The sequence below is a fragment of the Rhyacophila brunnea genome, unplaced genomic scaffold (assembly GCF_057557595.1).
Source record: "Rhyacophila brunnea isolate RB1 unplaced genomic scaffold, BYU_Rbru_1.0 scaffold_10, whole genome shotgun sequence".
Lineage (NCBI taxonomy): Eukaryota > Metazoa > Arthropoda > Insecta > Trichoptera > Rhyacophilidae > Rhyacophila > Rhyacophila brunnea.
The window spans coordinates 24101038-24121090 of NW_028232752.1; the positions used below are offsets into that span (position 1 = coordinate 24101038).

A 20053-nucleotide genomic window follows, 5' to 3' on the forward strand; every position below is an offset into this window, starting at 1 on the left:
GACCTACACTAAACCTTGGACGAAAATACCTATTTATTAACTCTGTTTTAATAAGTCTGTTGAATCAAAATTATATTGCTAAAATAATATATGTAACAAAAATAAATGTCTAGCCAATTATGCTTAATATTCATCTATTCACTCTTTTGTACCATTGAAATTTTTGAGTCAATAAAAATGAAAATCGTTTTACACACATCTTCATCAGTAGTACATTTAAATTATTGCAGCTACATAAATATAAAACATTTAAAATATAATTCAAAAATAATATCTCCAAAATGATTCAATAGCCGATCTTTACGAAATGAAAATCTTTTGGAAATTCGTTTAAGAGATTTTAGTTTTTGAATTTCTTTCCCAGTGATATATCTTATGTAAGCGATTTATTTCGTGTCTAGACGATATGATGTACCTACATTTTTTTATTTATATTTCGCGTAAAAACTTTGGGCCTGACCGGAGAAAATTTCTGCCTGTGTTTGGGGGTCCATCACTCACTCGCCCGACCCACAAAGACAAAAGGTATCAAAAAAAATGATTGAGGACGAAGCGGTTGACCTAGATTTTCAATTACGTTTTTATTTTAACTAAACATCGCGTTTAATGACGGTGTTACACTTTTTTGGTCATATAAATTTATTTATAAAGAAAAAAATACGCGCTTTTATGAATTTACCAAAATATCAAATTCATCATATAAAGTAAACAGTTCAGATTTTTTTTTATATACAGCGTCACAAATTGATGTAACAAGGGAACAATATTTTAATAAAACAGTACCTAATGCTTGTTTTTGGTAGAGTACACTCACAAGGTTTATGTTTATTAATAACGGTTTCGTTTATTCAAAAGTAAAGTAGGTATTGAAATGAAAAACATATGTTGTTATTTAAAATAAACGGGTCTACCGTTAAAAGGAATAAACAGTTTACTGAATAATTTAAAACAATGCTTTGGTGAAACTAAAGCAACATTTAAATATAAAGCTTTTTAAAGTATATATAATATAAATTTCTCTTCTTCTTCTTAGTAATACGATCATTAACTGTTTAGGTCGGTGATAAGCAACCAGTGGCTCGCGGGCCGTATGTGTTTCCTGAGATGATTTTCTGCGGCCTTGCAAATATTTTTTGGTTATAATATGTTGAATAATAAATAAAACTTGATAGCTGTATTAAATAATCAGTTTCGGTCTTTACATAAAAAAATATAATATAAGTATGTATACAATAGCAGCTATCAAAAAGTTTTTGGAATTTAATTTAACCCTTGTGAAAAAATAAGTTGCTAATCACTGATTTAGGCCTCATTATTTAACATAAATAATCGTCTTTTAAAACTATTATTTTAAATGAAAACGAAAAATAAAATTGATAGTAGGTATGAAAGATTTGTATGTATACAGTAAAGTTTTATTCTAATTCCCACTTTTCCATATCTTTTGTTGAGATTCATCATTTGTAATAAATATAATATACACTTTTACAATAATTATTATTACTTACTGTAGCTTTTACTTGACAATTTTTTTTTTTAAGAAACATGTAATAAAATTAATTGTGAGATTTCATCCTTTATCTCTGTATTTATTCAGAATTATACGCTTAATAAATCGGTAAGTGAGTGGAAAACTTCATTATACCAATACTCGTAGAATTATTTAATGCTGTTATTGAAACGAAAAGCGATTGACGTTGGAAATAGATTTATGTTAATTTAAAATTTTGCTTACTTTATAAACAGTTTCTTGTAGAATTTTGCGAAACGTAATTTATTGTATTTAGAAGGAGGTTCTACGAAATAACTTCATCTACTGATTTATTGCTATACTATATCATTTAAAGAATAAAAACAATTATATTTACTTAAAAAAATAAAGCATTTAATATTATTTTGAATACAATTTTACTATAATTGAGCGCGACATTATTATTTGTTACTAATCGCATAAAAGAAATATTCGGAAACCAAAATTTCTTTCGAAGTATCCGAGTAACATAATGTGCGAGATGTGAGAAGATTTTTGATTCTTAGGTAAACGAACATAAAAAAAACAAGATTTTATTTTTAAATATTCATAGAACAATGAAAACAATTAATGAAATGAATTTTATTGTCAGATCAATGAATTGATAGTTGACACAAATCCTTATATTTTTTGAAAAAAAAAACAGTTTTCTAGTTCTGCCGCGCATGTAGCCCACATATTTTATTCAAAACAATAATAATATTATGTTTATAGTCTTTGGTTTTTTTTTAATATTAATAACCATGCCCTTGCTTTTTCGTACAAGGTGGTTTAGTCTTTGGTTGAGAGGTTGAATAATTATTGTAAAACATTTAATATTAAAGGCAGAATAATAGTTCGTTAAGGGGTACTAAAGATATACTTTTAACCAAAAATAATCCTTATTTTACCATGTTTAAAATCTATATTAGGTACGAGAATAAATAATATGTTTGAATAAATACATCAATACTATAACTACACGACAATAACTACTATATTATTATGTTTAGATTATTCGCCTTCGACAACTTATTACAACGGGTTAACGAATCTTCTAATATATAAAAATTAATATTTGTTTGTGTGTTTGTTTGTTTGTTCGTATTGAATGCACTGCCATACCGTTCATCCGATTGCAATAAAACTTTGTAAACGTATTGCTTGCACTTCCGTAAAGAGTATAGGCTATATCTTATATATAAAAATGAATGTCTGTCTGTCTGTATGCCTGTTTGTCTGTCTGTCTTTCTGTCTGTCCCATACGCGTTCCTATACCATTCATCCGATTGCGATGAAATTTTGGTAAGTGGTTGCATGCACACCCGCAAAGGTTTCTGAATTAGAAAAACCATCTTCTTCTACTTCTTCTTCATTATATCTTCTTTTATTCGTATGGTTCCTGTACCATTCATCCGATTGCGATGAAACCTTCGTCAGTTATTGTGGTAACACCCGCAAAGGTTTCTCAATAAGTACAACTATCTTCTTCTTTTTCTTCATCATTCTATCTTCTTTTATTTGTATGGTCCCTATACCATTCATCCGATTGCGATGAAACTTTCGTTAGTGGTTGTGCCAACACCTGCAAAGGTTTCTGAATTAGTACAACCATCTTCTTCTTCTTCATCATTATATATTATGGTTCCTATATCATTCATCCGATTGCGATGAAACCTTCGTCAGTTGTTGTGGTAACATCCGCAATGGTATCTGAATAAGTACAACCATTTTCTTCTTCTTCTTCTTCTTTATCATTCTATCTTCATTTATTTGTATGCTCCCTATACCATTCATCCGATTGCGATGAAACTTTCGTTAGTGGTTGTGCCAACACCTGCGAAGGTTTCTGAATTAGAACAACCATCTTCTTCTTCCTTATATCTTCTTTTATTCGTATGGTTCCTATACCATTCATTCGATTGCGATGAAACCTTCGTCAGTTGTTGTGGTAATACCCGCAAAGGTTTCTGAATAAGTACAACCATCTTCTTCTTCTTCTTCATCATTATATTTTCTTTTATTTGTATGGTCCCTATACCATTCATACGATTGCGATAAAACTGTCGTTAGTGGTTGTGCCCAACACCTGCAAAGGTTTCTGAATTAGTACAACCATCTTCTTCTTCTTCTTTATTATATCTTATGGTTCCTATACTTTATACATTATTCTTTATACATTATTCGTATGGTTCCTATACCATTCATCCGATTGCGATAAAACCTTCGTCAGTTGTTGTGGTAACACCCGCAAAGGTTTCTGAATAAGTACAACCATCTCTTTCTTTTTCTTCATCATTCTATCTTCTTTTATTTATATAGTCCTTATACCATTCATCCGATTGCGATGAAACTTTCGTTAGTGGTTGTGCCAACACCTGCAAAGGTTTCTGAATTAGTACAACCATTTTTTTCTTCTTCTTCATTATATCTTCTTTTATTCGTATGGTTCCTACACTAATCATCCGATTGCGATGAAACCTTCGTCAGTTGTTGTGGTAACACCCACAAAGGTTTCTGAATTAGTACAACCATCTTCTTCTTTTATTTTATATTCTTCTATTCCTATGCGTTTCTATTCCATTCATCCGATTGCAATAAAATTTTCGTCAATAATTGTGCCAAAACCCGCAAAGGTTTCTGAATTAGAATAACCATCTACTTCTTCTTCTATTTTATCTTCTTCTATTCGCAATGAAACTTTGGTGAGTTGTCGTGCGCATGCCCACAAAGATTTCTGAATTAGAAAATCATCTTCTTCTTCTATTCGTATGCGTTCCTATAACATTCATCCGATTGGGATGAAACTTTTGTCAGTTGTTATGCGCACACCCGCAAAAGTTTCTAAATTAGTATTGTATACAATACAACGTTTATTGTTTGTTTGTTCCATGCAATTTTGATTTTGTTTACTACATATTAATAACATTAATAACGTTTGCATATTTTGGATTCGATTTTAATTTAGTGGTCTTTTGTTTGACATTTACTGATATTAGAATTATTTTCATATTGCCATATTGTATAACACAGATATTTTAATATCAAAAAAATAATTACCTCTTATTATTTTTAAATATCTAAGATAAATATAACCACGAAGCGACCCTGTGCGAAGCCGGGTACTTCAGCTAGTATATAATATAAATAATCTATGTTAATATACTTATAATATTATAATATAAACAATAACATATAATCGATACGTCAATACGCAGTTAAAAGTTTTAATAATAAAAATGGTATTTTTTGGTTTAAGTAACAATTCGTCCCATAATTAACACAAAAACATATCTATAAAAAATCGATTTTTTAGGAGAGGCAAAACAAACTTTTTTTTGTTTAACCGGACCTTCAGTGAATTATCTCGCTCTATGAGGCCGTGGTCGACAAGCCACACATGCAAATTTCGCGAGTTATCTCGTCCGAATTTTAACTCTAACTGCTAGCCACTATCAATTGATTTGCATAATCTAAAAAATTAAGCACAGATTGAAAATTGTATGATTAATTATGAAATACTAAGCTACAAATTCAACAAGATTCCACAAGAGCTTCGCTCTACATTCAACGTGTATCGTTAAAAATCTGCGGCCTCTCAGATACTGCCATAGTAAAATCGTGAGATGATTACGAAGAAGATGAAGTTAGAAAAATAAAATTTTCAATTACTTAATGTATGATAATTTCTCTGCCAAATAAAAATAAATATACTTACTATATTATTAAAAAACATAGTTTTAAAAAAAGTATACTAACCCACTTCCATTTTAGTGTTGCCAACAAATATTCAATTGAAAATACATAATTCTGAAAACACTCGAATGAGAAAATATAGCCAATAGAAAAAATCTTTTTTTCGAAAAAAGTAAGACACCCGGCTGGAATCGAACCAGCGTGTCTTGGGTTTCGCGCCCTGTGCATTACCACTATGCTACGACTGCCATGCTTAATCGCGAAAAAAAGATTTCTTCTATTGGCTATATTTTCTCATGAGTGTTTTCAGAATTATGTATGTTCGATAATTAGAAAGATACATTCTTAAATCTTGTGAATTATTCTTTGAATGAAAGAAATAGTTAATTAAAAATTTTCGATTTATCACAGAATGAACACTTAAGTTTCATAAATAAATGTCATTATTTGTTAATATCATGTACCTACATTATAGTGTATTATCAATACATACTACTATATAATTTATTAATAAATTACTTAACTCTTTTTACTTGTTACTTAACTTTTAAAATAGCTTTTTTTATGGGTATATAGTGAAATAATTATTAGAAAAACGTAATTTTTAATATATTAAATATTCATAATATTATGAATAAAATTATAAATAATTAACTTCCATGACACCACAATTTTTTTTATACTCTACATACGTTTTCAAACGTTAAGTAGCACCAATATTTAGAATATCTCTCTCTATAAGTTCTATTATTACCGTCACTTAAAATAAGATGATCCCCATGGTCCAAACGTTTTAAAACTCAATAGGAAGAAAATATAATTGGGCGCAAGGGCCTCCTATTATTAATTAATTATTTTGAATATTTTAATTATTTAATTTGCAGAGGTGGCCAAAGACGGACCCGGACTCGCATTCGTCGCATATCCTGAAGCCATCCTTCAAATGCCGATTCCTCAGCTGTGGGCCATTTTATTCTTCTTTATGCTGTTCATCCTGGGACTTGGAAGTCAGTTTGCTGGAATAGAATCAGTCAACACCGCCATTATCGATCATTGGCCACAACTAAGAGCTCACAAATGGAAAGTAAGTATCGATTAAATAATATCACAATATTAAACATACTAAAAAATAACTACATAGTTTTTTTTTTAAAATATGACGTCCAGCGGGTCTTAAACCCACGTTCACTGGATTTGCGCCAGTTTTAATTGACATTTTTATAATTTTTAAGAAATTCACAAATTGTATTACTTTTGACAGTTGGATTTTTAAATCAAAATATCAAGTAATATCTTAATTACTAACCGATGTCTCTAAGTTATATAATCAATAAAAAATAGTTTATCACAATATCATATTTACTGTAATCGTAACATATGGAAATTTTTATATACCTACTTATCTTTGTTGTTAAAAATATTTAAAAAAAGTTTCACATTTATTATACCATGGTGAATATCCATGAAAAATATTGATGTATGGTGGATAATGGATGGTATGGCAGGCGAGAAAAGTTTTTCTATTCTTCACTCTACCTATATCATTTTAATTTTCTTTTGACTTTCAATTAGATGTGGGAAAACATTGTTTTAATTAAAATACATGTGAAATAATAATATATCATCTTGATTAATTTCAAATAATTAAATTAATTAAATTAAATAATAACTACCTAGACCGGTTTCACCTGATTAACGCGGCAACTGATTCATGAAATTATTTATAATAATCGGTCATCTCTTTCATCTCGGTCGTCATGGACAGTTCACTGTCTATAACTACGGTGAAATTGAATACCCACAACTTACACGTAACCATAGTGTCTTTATCAATATATCTGTGGATTAAAAAACAATATTAGCAGCCAAGGTATTCGCACATACAAAATCGTTTCACCTGAAACATAGCCATATAGCTATGCGACAATATCAACCTTTCGAAACGCCAACAAAAATTAAATTCGGTAGGAGATAATAATATGGCGATTGAGGAATTTGAGGGTTGGTTTAGAATTAACAGACTCACAGTGTTTGCGCATGCGTAACCGCAACACCAAAAACATTCGACGTGCAGTTCGTGTTGAGTAAAATTTGTTGCTTGCGACACTAACTATTTTTTAAAACTAAAATGTCGCATTCGATCAATGTGCGGAGGTACATTAGGTTACATGTGTGTCGTGAATACTAACAAAAATCATTGTTAATGTTAAGCAAATGTTCCGGTCGAGACGAGTTTAGATGTGCGACCCGGCTAAGAATTACTCACATACCTCGCAGCCTTCTCCCCGCGACACTTCCCCCAAATAATCATTCCGATAAGTAAGTATGACGTACTGGGTAATGCAGCCATTGACGCAGGAAAAGGCATGCGGAGATATGAGTTATTCGTAAAGTTGAGCGCCTCGCTTCGATACGTCTGACGCGCCGTCTGTTTCTACTTTATATTATATGAAAATAGATAGCTGTAATATACATGAAACATTTGACATTACGTTATTTAAAATTTTTGATTATAACGTTAAAATAAAATTATATTCGTAATTACGTTCGTGTGACCTAAGCTTTGGCGTCTTTTTTTGTTGGTTTGAATTTGGATACCGACGCCAGAGTGTCAGGGGCTGTTGTGTAAAATTAAAAAAAATTCTCACGTATCATATTACCTCAAGCCGAATGCTACTATGAGTTTTGCGGTTCGCTAACAAACGACAGCGTTATTCAAATGAGACATGTATTGTTGCTTGCTAAAATAATAGCCCCTCTTCATGCGAAATGTGACGAAAAAGAACATACTAAATAATAATATGACATTTGTTCATGCTAGACAGAGCATAATTAAATTTGAATACATAAATACACGCTGAAATACTATATAATTATATAATACTAACAATACAATTTAAGTGTCAGTGATTTTTAAACATTTGCTTGAGTACATATTTGATCAGTGTGTTGAGTAGCTATGTATTTACAAAAGCATAAAATAAATTTTCCCTATATCTGTCTGTCTGCTGTATTGGCTTAGCATATAAGATAGACCTTTAGCAAAATTCACACAGTTTTGATGCATACACAATTTCTGACAGTTTGCAAAGCGTCCGGGGCCATTCATTGGTCGTTGAAGTAGTATTAGACGGAGTGCAGCCAACGAGGTTATGATGCAGGTTCTCCCAAACTGAAGGTGGATAATGTGCGATTTTTTCAAATCTCATTGATCTGCTATCTGTGGGCTTCGTTATAGCTAATAAACTACTGAATAAACCGAATTGAATAATTTGTTGTCGAAAATGAGGCACTGACAGTAATCATTACGAGTAGCTAAAGTCAGATAGCAGCGGTGGATTGGTGAGGTAAAGAGGCTGAATGAGCTATATCACAGAGCTTCAGAAATGGTGAAGGAGTCAGAACCCAAAAAATAAAGTTAAAATAATGCTGTTTTTATATCCCGTAATAACACGGTCAAACAGATGCAAATTTGTAGGTGCGTCAAATAATATAGAAGTAATTGTATTTCTTTTTATAGCTTAAAAATACGTAATACAAAATACGGTTCAGAAAATATATCAACATTATTTTCAATTATGTTTTAATATGTTAAAATTTTGGGCCCCCTATAAGCATGAACAAAGCCCCCCTTCCAAGTGTTAAACTAGAATCTCATATTTTATTAATATTTGCTGTAGAAATGCAAGAATTTTCGTTGGTTTTTACAGTATTATATCTCATAGATGACGTAAGAATAAAAACATTATTATTTTAATAAGATTGATTATTATAGCTTCAATACAAATATAATATAATAATTTGATCGGTTAGAAATGAGGTTTAATCTACTGACACGACTTTAACATAAGTATTGATCAATGATTTTGATATTAGATTGTATTGTTGTGTGAATACTTGGTAAGCTTATGGTATTAAAGTCTTATTAGCAAAATAAAGGGAATAGCATATTTTAATGTTTAAAAATCACTCCTGTAATACTGAACTTAGTCGCGTATATATTTCGTGTATTAAATTGTTGGCAGTGTGTGCTCAGGGAATTAGTGAGCCTTTGTTGATAAATCTTTCCTCTGATTACACATTTTCGTATTAAACACACATTTTTAATTACGCTTGACGTAAAATATCCTAGATACATTTATTCTTAATGTTATACATTATTATATAAACAAATACTTAATTACATTTTTGTATACGCGGTTAATTTGATGATAATAAAAAAACCATTATTATTTAAAAAAAAAATCAACTGATTATAGTCGGCTAGTAAAAATACGCTAAATACATTAACTATTTTTATTTAAATAAAATTATTCTTAAAAGTAATCATCTTCGTGACTGACACGTAGGGTTAACTTTAATTTTTCATATGTAAATTACGTTGAAAGAAGTGCCATCTATGTTTTTTTTGCGTGAATGATCAGACGGATGTGTTATTACCGTGAATCATAGGCGTACCAAAAAAAATAACTTATACTCAGGCGGCATAGTTCGGAAAATCCAACGAATTGTGAAGAATTAATCTAGGCATGATGGATATGCAGGCATATATTCTAAGGGTCATTTTTATATGTAGGTATGATTTAAATAAAAAACCAAATAGCCGTCATCTTGGTATTTCATGGCCATTCAAAATATACATACATAAACTATGAATCAATAAATTAGACGCTAATTTTGGAAAATTAAACTATTCTCCGCAATTTTGAAATTTAGGTATTCTTGGAAACAAAGGATTCAACTCAATATTTTAAAATGATACTTATTCTATTCCATTCATCGTATTAATGGTTTTATTTTTTAGCTATACCGATAGAGCAGATACGGCTTTATAATAACAAATGATAACGTAGAAATTGTTTTAAGGGATAATTTAATATTCTTCAATGTTTCACTACATGAAGGAGATTGAATACGGTAGTAATTATTGTCCAGGGTACGGCATCTATTGATACTGAATTCAAAGCTGGCTTGAGAGTGGGTCGATTGACTGGAGCCCGTATTATTTCAAGTACTGCTTTGTGCTGGGGATGGGTCAAAAGATATTTTTGAGAATTCTTTCCTTGATTTTGTATGGGTATTGTCATTGACTTTAACCAACTGTTATTCTTTTAAACATGGTTGCATACTATAGTTGAAAATGTATAATATATTATATACATATATATTTGGTTACGTATTTTTTTCAAATTGTATTATAAATAAAAACTCTGCCATTATGACATAATATAGTGTTTGTGACCTTAGAAATCTGGACCATTAGTTGTTTGTTCTAATAAAACATAGAACTAATCTGCAATTCATAATCCCAATTGAAAGGACGATAGTTCAGTCAAATTAATTTGAATCTGATTATATTAATTTTCGTTATGGTGAATTTAGATAGATGTTGTTTTAATATTTCTAAAAATGGGATCTTATTTTATGAACTCTTCGCCATGCTCTGTTTTTTTATATGCACTGGTATTTTAAAATTATGTGTGTATAATGGTTTAATTATTTTTTTTTTCCAATTCTTCAGAACAACATTAAAATAATTGATTTCCTAAACTTATAATTATTGTAACTAACAATATAATATGTTAGAGAGAGAACGTGCATTATGTGTATCTCTCATGTCATATGAGCTACAATTGTTTAGTTTTATGATTTGAAATCAGTTATCTTAGCTGTTCTCTATTATTGTAAAATTGTCAAAAAACTTTCTTTTAAAACCATATACTCAAGCTTTACCATATAACCGTTTATTCAATTAATATTTTCATATATTTTTAATATTTGTATTACCATTACATTACACAAAAATGGCACCAATTACAGTACTAAAACGATCACAGGAATACCTCGGGTTCGGAAAATTATATAAATATATTGTAATTTTACCAGAAATCGAACCCAGAACCTCTGGTATGAAAAGAAAGTGTTTACATATTGGATTACGAAAGATGAGATTCTTGATATTTTACTTAAGTAGGTACTTGCTTAGTGCCTCTAGCCATATGATAATGCCAGCACGTAAATCGTTTTTGTAGTACTGCTGAAGAGTGAGGGAGGGTTGGCCAACGGCGATAGAATCCTTAAAGATGTCAATAGGTCAAAAAAATATTACATTTTGTCGATTTTGAAGACGCAATAACAATACGTTTATTATGTTTTTCTTTTGTTGAATAAATAAACATATTAAATGTGAAAACAAAAATTACAAACACATGATACGATGTATTTAAGTTGAAGCGTTTAGTGATACGGTAGAGTGATAAATGTATGGCCAAGCCGCATCATCACTCATAAGACAAATTATTGTTATTAAGATATTACATAAATCACGCGAGTTTGTACGCCACTGTTCAGAAGTTCGCAAGAAAAGTAATATGTCTGCGAAGGGGAGAGGGATATTTCAAGTGGGACAGGCTGTCATTCAATTGCCTCTTATATATTCGTGAGCCTGCCCCTGACAGCATGTGTCCAATATTGAAGTTTGGATAGCGCCTCCAGAAGCTCTTTTCGGCGCGCACAAAAAAATCGCCCGGCCAAAGTTAAACTCGGTTATGAGATCGCCCCACGAGCTTTTTCGAAGTTTCCTCGAATGAAACTTGCGCCAACAATATTTGATTTCAATTTTACGTTAGCCTTTTTTATGGGCGCAATGATTACGATCAGCAGAGGGTCTGGTAAGGGTTAACTACAAACGATTTCGGTATGATTACTATTTTTGTGTAAGCTGCCCTATCAAGATTATACCGTCTTTAAAATTGAAATATCTTGATTGCTCACAACTGAAAATTTGCGAAACTGAACAAAGGTTTTCGGAAAACGGCTTTCAAATAATCTATTTGATTTATCAGATATGAGTACAGCTATAAAAGGAATGTTCTTTAAGATCTTGTATTTGATTGCTTTTTTATCATATCAGATTGAAAATGGTAATTGAAGTACATAATATTATTACAAACCTACTTGTACATATTTCACAACTCTTTTATATTTTATTATAATTTTGTTTCATTAAAATAAACACAATTTATTATATTAGACAAAAGTTGGAAAAATACGACTGATGTACTTGATACATATTTTTTCGCTGGTTGTCAGTAAACATTGATATCAGTAAAAGGTCAGCGAATAATTTTATGTCTTGAGCATAAATATTTCAGTAAAAGAATTGACAGTCGTGGAAAATGTAAACAATTTATCAATTGTATATATTTTTACAAATTCACATTGGTACATTTTTCAAGTACTTATACCAGACGCAGCGCGTGCATAGAAAATGGTACAGGGGAGGAAATCAATTTAAAAAAAAACATCGATAACAATTTATTATTACCATGTATAGCTGTCATCGCTTCAATGTCAAAAAATACAGTCCCCATATAGCATTTTTTTTAAATAACTTAGTTTTTTATATGGATATTAATGATTTGAAACATTTACTAATAAATTCCTCATTAAAAAAAATCATAAGAATTTTAAAATTGTCTGCCATCAATTTATTTTTCGAGATAATCGAACTTAGATACTGCATTAGTCGTCGTTTTGTGCATGTAATACCCACATGGAGAATAGGGGCGAATCCATATTATTCACAATTTTACTAATTATATGTTTTTTTGTAGGTAACTGCAGGAACTTGTTTCGTGTGCTTCCTTCTTGGAATTCCTATGTGCTTCAGTGGAGGAGTATATTTGTTCTCAATCCTTGACTGGAATACTGCGTCTTGGGCTATTCTACTTATTGGTTCAGCTCAGGTAAAAAAATATAAATAGTAATTTTAACAAGGCATAATCCTGATTATCATATCAATAGTATGCGTTGAATAAATAAATAAATGAATGTATGATGTAACTGGAATATGAAGGTTTCACTGTATGCGTTTGGATATTCCTGCAGCAAGTTGGTAGACGGTTAATGTCGTATTTTGACAGTTAAGATTACGACCACATTATGCTGATGATTTATTTAAGGAAAGCTCTGTATACCTACACTAGCAACGTGTATAAATTAAAATATATTTTTTTGTTTATTTTAATTTATAGTAAGACAATTAATTAAATGACATGACAGTTAAGTACCAAGGCCCACTAAATTCAGGCCGCAAGTAGGATTTTTTTTTACCGTAGTGCTAGTTATTGCTCATACTTCAAATGCAATATGGTAAACTGTTTGTAGAAAATAATGATTAATTAGTATTTAAAAAATACGTTAATTAATATGAACGAAATATGTAATATTGTTTTTCTTTACAGCAAACAAGTTAGTGCATTACTTTCGAAGTTAAACAATAACTAGCAATGCCGTCGGAAATTACGAAACTGTAATTTCCGACAAATCACAGTTTCGTACCACGGCCAGAATATAGTAGGCCTTATAGAAAATGAAATATTGTTATTATTTTAATTTTGACGGTCTTGGTAGTGTACCTATTATAAGAATGCAACTATAGTAATAAAATCTATAAAAATAATGACAGCATGAAATTGTGCCAAAGCATGTGGATAGATTTTCTCCACAGGGCATCCCTAGAAAAGGGTAAATGGAGTAAGTCTATTCTACCATCCCCCACGTTCGGTGCCCTGGTTTGTAGAGTCTCATTTGAAGAAAAATGAGCTTAAGCTGATACTGAGGCTAATAACAGGACACACAATGAATAAAAGATTTGATGTCCTCATGGGAAGAAGCGATTTGCTGCTCTGCGATGAATGTGATGTTCTGGAGGACATTGTACATATAGCAGTATAATGCCTTAAATATGAACGATACAGAATATAGCTGCAAATTGCGCATATCCTTGAGTCTCGACAAATTGAAAGGTGCGCTGGTGGTGGGTAGAACGGAAGAGCTTGTCAAAATTGGAGTTAAAGCCTGATTGGCTGAATAATAAGAAGCGATATGATAGCAAGTCGCAGTCAAAGCCTCGGTAAAATCATATAATAAAAAAAGTTATATAGAATTTCTCATATCAACTAATCCCGCTTGCTAGTTGGAACTATAGTGTATATATAGGGACGTCATATCGAAAGAGATATCGATACCTGTTATTGGTATCGTATTGGAAGAAAGTATAGATACCAAAGTATTAAAATATCGGTCAAAAAATATAGATAATTTTTTGACATCCCTATTTATACTTACTTATCTGATGTATACCTTGTATTTGTACTTTATTTGTTGTTTTATTACATATTTTACTGCAAAGATTTCTATTGAGTGGAAATATCTTTGGGTACCTAACAGTTTTTTGAGAGAACTACTAAACAAGTTACCATCTACAGTATAAAAAACACCATCCCGATGTGAGATTCTACATATTATTATTATGGTCAATTAAATACATTTTTTTTTTAAATTTTCAGTGTATATCCGTTGCATGGTGTTATGGAACTAAACGAGCACTAAAAGATCTGTCTTATATGGGAATGAAGTTGAATATAGTTCTCTACAGTTACTGGTGGCTCGTATGGACAATTGTGTCACCCATCGTATGCGTGGTAAGTAAAAAATAAAAGAAATATTACAATTACAAAATAAAGGCTTATAATTAAAGCTTTCAGGGTGTGTGTATACCGAAAAACGTGTAACTATTTAGAATATATTTAAAAATGCGTTTATATCAGAGAAATATATTATTTTTTGTGAAGAAACAATAACTTAAATATTTTTTTTTGCATCCTGGGAAATGACGATTATACATTTTAGTATGCTATTTATTATAGAGAGTTCCAAGAAGATGCATTTGTTAACTAAGGATTTTAAGCCAGTATTTCAATCAAAGTAGTCATTTATTCAGTTAAGGCTATACCTCATTTGAGGCATGGTCCAAAAAGATCGTGGCTAGGCGATGCGCGGATTGCGGGTCGCGGGTGCAAATGACGCATGCCGAATGAAATATAATTTATCATATAAATCCAACATGCGTCCATTTAATGTTCTGTTTATTGTTCTATTAGTAACAATAATAATATATTCATTGACATGTTTTCTTTTTCAAGTAAATGGGTAACGTTTTTAGTAATCTTTACACGATTTAAGAATTAATACCCCCGTCGCCATCACGAAACAAATTGAAGTATTCACACTTCGACGTTCGCTCTCCGATTGCCAGCGAGTCCAAAATTTCGTCGCGCCTATAGTTGACAATTATTTGCCGTTTCACTGAAGTATCGTCTTAAGACTAAAACCATGGTATCAATACTTTGTTTGGACGACGGTACATAAAATAAGAGGAAAAAGACATAGTAGCCATAAAACGCAACCATCAGGTCACAAGTATTGGAAATGTTCTAAAAATTTATTATTGAATACATGATAACGTAAAAAAATAGTAAAACTAATAATTAAGGAAGACCTTTTTCCGGATATAATTTTTGATTGTTTAAATAATTAATAGAGAATTAGTTTCCAACCGTTATTTGAAACATATGAGTCAAATCTTTTAACTTCGCTGGGATGCATTGAGTGAAAAGGAATACTTTCTCTTCTTATAGAATATTATTCCCCTGCGACTCAAATAAAAACGAGTCTAGTAGTTGTTTTAGCTCCTGTCAAAATCTTCTTCTATCAGGAATCTAAGTAAACTGATTTTTTACTCACGAAATGTATGATTTTAAAAATAAAGAACAAAATTGGAGTTTGACGCTTAGGCTGAGGGTTTGATAGTGATGATTTAGAGCATTTGACCGGTGATATCTACAATGATGATGCAAATTATATTAAACAAAAAATGTTGGCATCACGTCATGTGACTGTATAGAGTACTCACTTAATTGCTACATAATAATATTAACTATCAATTTTTGATGGCCTCTAGATATAATATTATGTAAAGTAAATCTAAATACGCAGTAGGTACTTCAATCTGCGTACCTATTAATTTAGCACAATGATATTTTATGTTGCTTTAAATAACTTTATGAAATGCTTTAAGTAATTTGATGTCGTCAATAATTCTGTAAGTATCTAAATTTAATCTGATAGTTTGTTTTTTTAAGGTGGTGTTTATATTCATAATGGCGAACTGGGTGTCTCCTAAATACGAGGGATATGAGTTCCCACATTGGGCGGAGTCTCTTGGATGGTTGGTGGGCCTGTCAACAATCATTCCATTTCCGCTAGGATTCTTATGGATATATTTTAAAACAGGACTTGTAAGTGGAATTATGTTTTCGTGTTAGAATGAGTGATATTTTTATTTGATGGCTTTCTAGAAAATTAGAATTCATATATGACATTGAATATGTCCGTTCATCAATGTATCCGATTATAGATATTCTGTTCAAGTGCAGATTTTTTTAGTAGCAATAAAATGTTATGAAATTACAACGTAAATTTATGGATGAATTATATATATAAGTATGTATCGTTACCTTAATACTACAACTAGATAACTTAATTTTCACTGTTTTTGATATAGCTATTGAATATGACAATACATTTCCATCCATATGGAATGATAAAACCAGGTAAGTCGTAAATTAATGGGAACTGTATTAATTTTGTGTTTGAAAATATAAGATAACTTTAAAACCACAAATGCATTAAATACATAAAATAATATATCTACAATATTTTTCATACAATTTAACATTATTTAGTTCTTCCCAATTAAACAAGCACAATTTTCCATTTTTATTTTAAATAAAAATTATAGCCTAGATTTATGCAAATTAAGTATAGTTAAAATTTTATTCCCAACAATGACCAAATCAGAGCTATCTAGTTGTAGTATTGAGGTGACGATATATTAATAGCATACGGTCCGTAGATGCATTGGATACATCCCCAGAACTAAGGGATGTAGTATCTATTCAATTATTATATATTCATTGTGCAATAAGTGAATGAAGATTTTTGTCTTATTATGTTTCTTCTAAAGGTTCTGTATAATTATTATTAATATTACGTACATATTATAAGAATATTGCAAAACTACCATTTTTTAATACCACATATCATTTATTACTCCATTGGCGAAGATAAAAACAGTTACAATGGTTACTTAAAGTGGATAATAATAACATGTAGCACATACTAGGTAAGCTTAAGTCACCGCACGCTACATATATGTATATTAATTGATATAATATAAGATATTCTGCGTTTATTTGATAGTAGAGTATACGTTTTATAGCTTTGAAATTTTTTTGCACTTTTTACCACACTGATACGCCTCTTTGTCTGATTACCTCGCATAAAATTAGATCAAATAATATTCACTTGTATTAATATATTATATAGTAATAAATAAATAAATAGATAATATATGTAAATAAATAAATTAGAATATATTACATCATTTTCATCCTAGAGCCGGCTCAAAGCATATACTCTAATTTATTATACTTTATAAAATGGGTTATAACTTGGTACCTATTACACGGTTACGAGAATATTTGAAAAACCACTCTTTGCGAGTAAAACATGTACTATAAAAACAATATTATTTATGTATGGCGAATGCTAAGTGATATAAATACCTTTGAACTAGAATAAGGTAACATTTAAAAAAAGAGCGTTGTAGTCATACAATTATATAAGATTAGATTCTTGGAGAAGTATAATTTCTATCTGATAAATAGAAAGATGACAATAATCTAAGAAATACATAACGTAATTACATATACATACGTACCCCCAACCACAAGTACCCTCCCCTCGGTCGATGGTATTAATATAATAATTATTATGTGAAATACACACATCAACATGTTAGAACCTATGATGATTATGTGCCTCCACCTGTGGAGGTTGTATTACGATTTTTTTTTTACAAAAAATAGAGGTTAGCCACTTGCTCTACCTATTTGGTCCACAGTCTGGGTTTAAACATATCTTGAAAAACTACTCGTGAATTTGTCAGATCCAAGACCCATGATACTATAGGCCGACATACTGCTCCTATATGAAAGTTGAGGATAAATATTCCACAAAGGCGGAAAGCCGTAAAATAGGAGATATACCTACTTTACCTTTCTTGAATTTGTTATTAATTCAAGATAGATTATTAATAAAATTATAAATATTTCTTATAATAATGTATAAATATTATGAAACATAATAACTATAATATGTTAGATATTTGAGAATTTATCTCACCTGTTTACGCTATAAATTTTTCAATCGGTACCTATGTTAATAAATCTTAACAAATTATGCATATTAACATTTTATTGTTTTAAAATACAATATATTGACAATTCATTTTATTTTTCAGAGAGGAAAAGATCTGATAACTCCAACTGTAGAATGGGGACCTGCTGAAGACATCACCGAAGAAATCACCGCTGAAGATGGAATAACCAATAAAGAAGAATGTGATAAAGGCGAAATTAATCATGGATTTATCTAGTATAGTTGCATGTTATGAAATAATATGTAACAGAATTTCTCAACGATAATTTATATAGGCACTAGTTGGAGTCGTGTGCAAATGTGAAAATGCTCTATGTTTATTATAGTTCTGTCAATGACACCTGTCTTTGTCATGACCGAATAAAAAGCTGTATTATAAATGTATTTGTATTTTCCCCCATCGAAATTATGTTTGCGGTAATTAATCAGTGCTCGAAACGGAATATTTCGTGGATTAGTACTCTCTGAAATGGTCAGAAACAGTACTATTGATGGTTTGTAATTCGAGCGCCGATCATTATAGAAAGCATTGAAATGACGAATTCACCGAAGATTTATCTGTTCTTGAAGGGTACAGGAGAAAACATAAATGTCACGATAGACAAAGGAATCAGTGATACTCTATTTTAAAGATTCATTTATACCCCTTAAGTCTCAATGAGATTGACATTATTAAAATAGGTAAAGGAATTTGGGTCGCAAGTGGTGACATTTACGTTTTTTCCTGCATCGTTCATATTTTTAATGAAAACATTCCGCAGAAAATAATATTTGATGTTGCCGCACTTTTTAGCTATAATCAACAAATTAATATTGATAGTGTATGATTGAGATAATTTTGGTAAAGAATAAATACAAATTTAATGACAATTGGTTATACAACAATCTTATAAGGTAAATGTAAGAAAACAAGGATATTATTTGAATGTCACTACGGTAAATAAATAGTAAATAAGTTTTTTCGTATGAAAATAGTTTTATTTTAAATGCATATTCATGACAATGTTTGTAAGATTTGAAAATATGAAAAAATAAAGTAAAATAAAAAATGATAACGTAAGCCAAAATACTGTGTTTTTATTTAGTTGACAAATTCTTCATGGCACATACATTTAAAATATCGACATTTTCGCATTATGAAAATGCAGTATTTTGTCAACATTGTGTGATGTAGAACAGTGCTTCTCAAACTTTTTTATACTACGGCCCCTGAAATCTGAAAATAAAAATCCAAGGCTCCCCTCCCCAAAAATTGTCGTTTTTAGTAACCAACAGTATTTTATTTACCATTAATTATTATTATAGGTAAATTTTTGTTAAAAATAATAGAACATTTCATTTATTTGCTTGTAAAGCAAAAATTAAAAAAAAAACTCAAAATTTATTACAGCTACAGCCTACAAACACAATTTAATGAAAAGGGAATGATTGCACATTTTTATATAATATATCAAAATCCGGTACAATGTTTGAAATGATTATTAGCAGGATCGCAGGGTTGCTCCAAAGTCACCGTTGAAAGACACGACCTGTGTTTATTTGTTATTACCAGTAATGATGAAAATGCTGTTTCGCATAGGTATGTTGTCGCAATTAGGTCAATATAAATAATTTTGTCTAATATTTCGTTTAACTAAAAAAACTAAATAATTAGTATCAGGTATTTTATGATTTTTTTTATCAAAAACTGAAATATTTCGCGGCTCCCTCGGGGTTTGA

At 30.4% G+C, this 20053-nt stretch overlaps 1 protein-coding gene across 1 annotated transcript in view; it reads left to right on the forward strand.

Annotated features, from left to right (window-relative positions):
* The window catches only part of LOC147079015 (sodium- and chloride-dependent glycine transporter 1-like), a 59451-nt gene extending 40279 nt beyond the window's left edge, over nucleotides 1–19172 (forward strand). Inside the window, exons 8-12 of the mRNA XM_085948694.1 lie at nucleotides 6091–6290; nucleotides 12823–12954; nucleotides 14560–14694; nucleotides 16195–16350; nucleotides 18417–19172. Of these exons, the coding sequence (XP_085804820.1) occupies nucleotides 6091–6290; nucleotides 12823–12954; nucleotides 14560–14694; nucleotides 16195–16350; nucleotides 18417–18551 (758 nt within the window). The 3' untranslated portion in view covers nucleotides 18552–19172. The remainder of the gene's footprint in view (nucleotides 1–6090; nucleotides 6291–12822; nucleotides 12955–14559; nucleotides 14695–16194; nucleotides 16351–18416) is intronic.
* The last annotated feature ends 881 nt before the right edge of the window (nucleotides 19173–20053 follow it).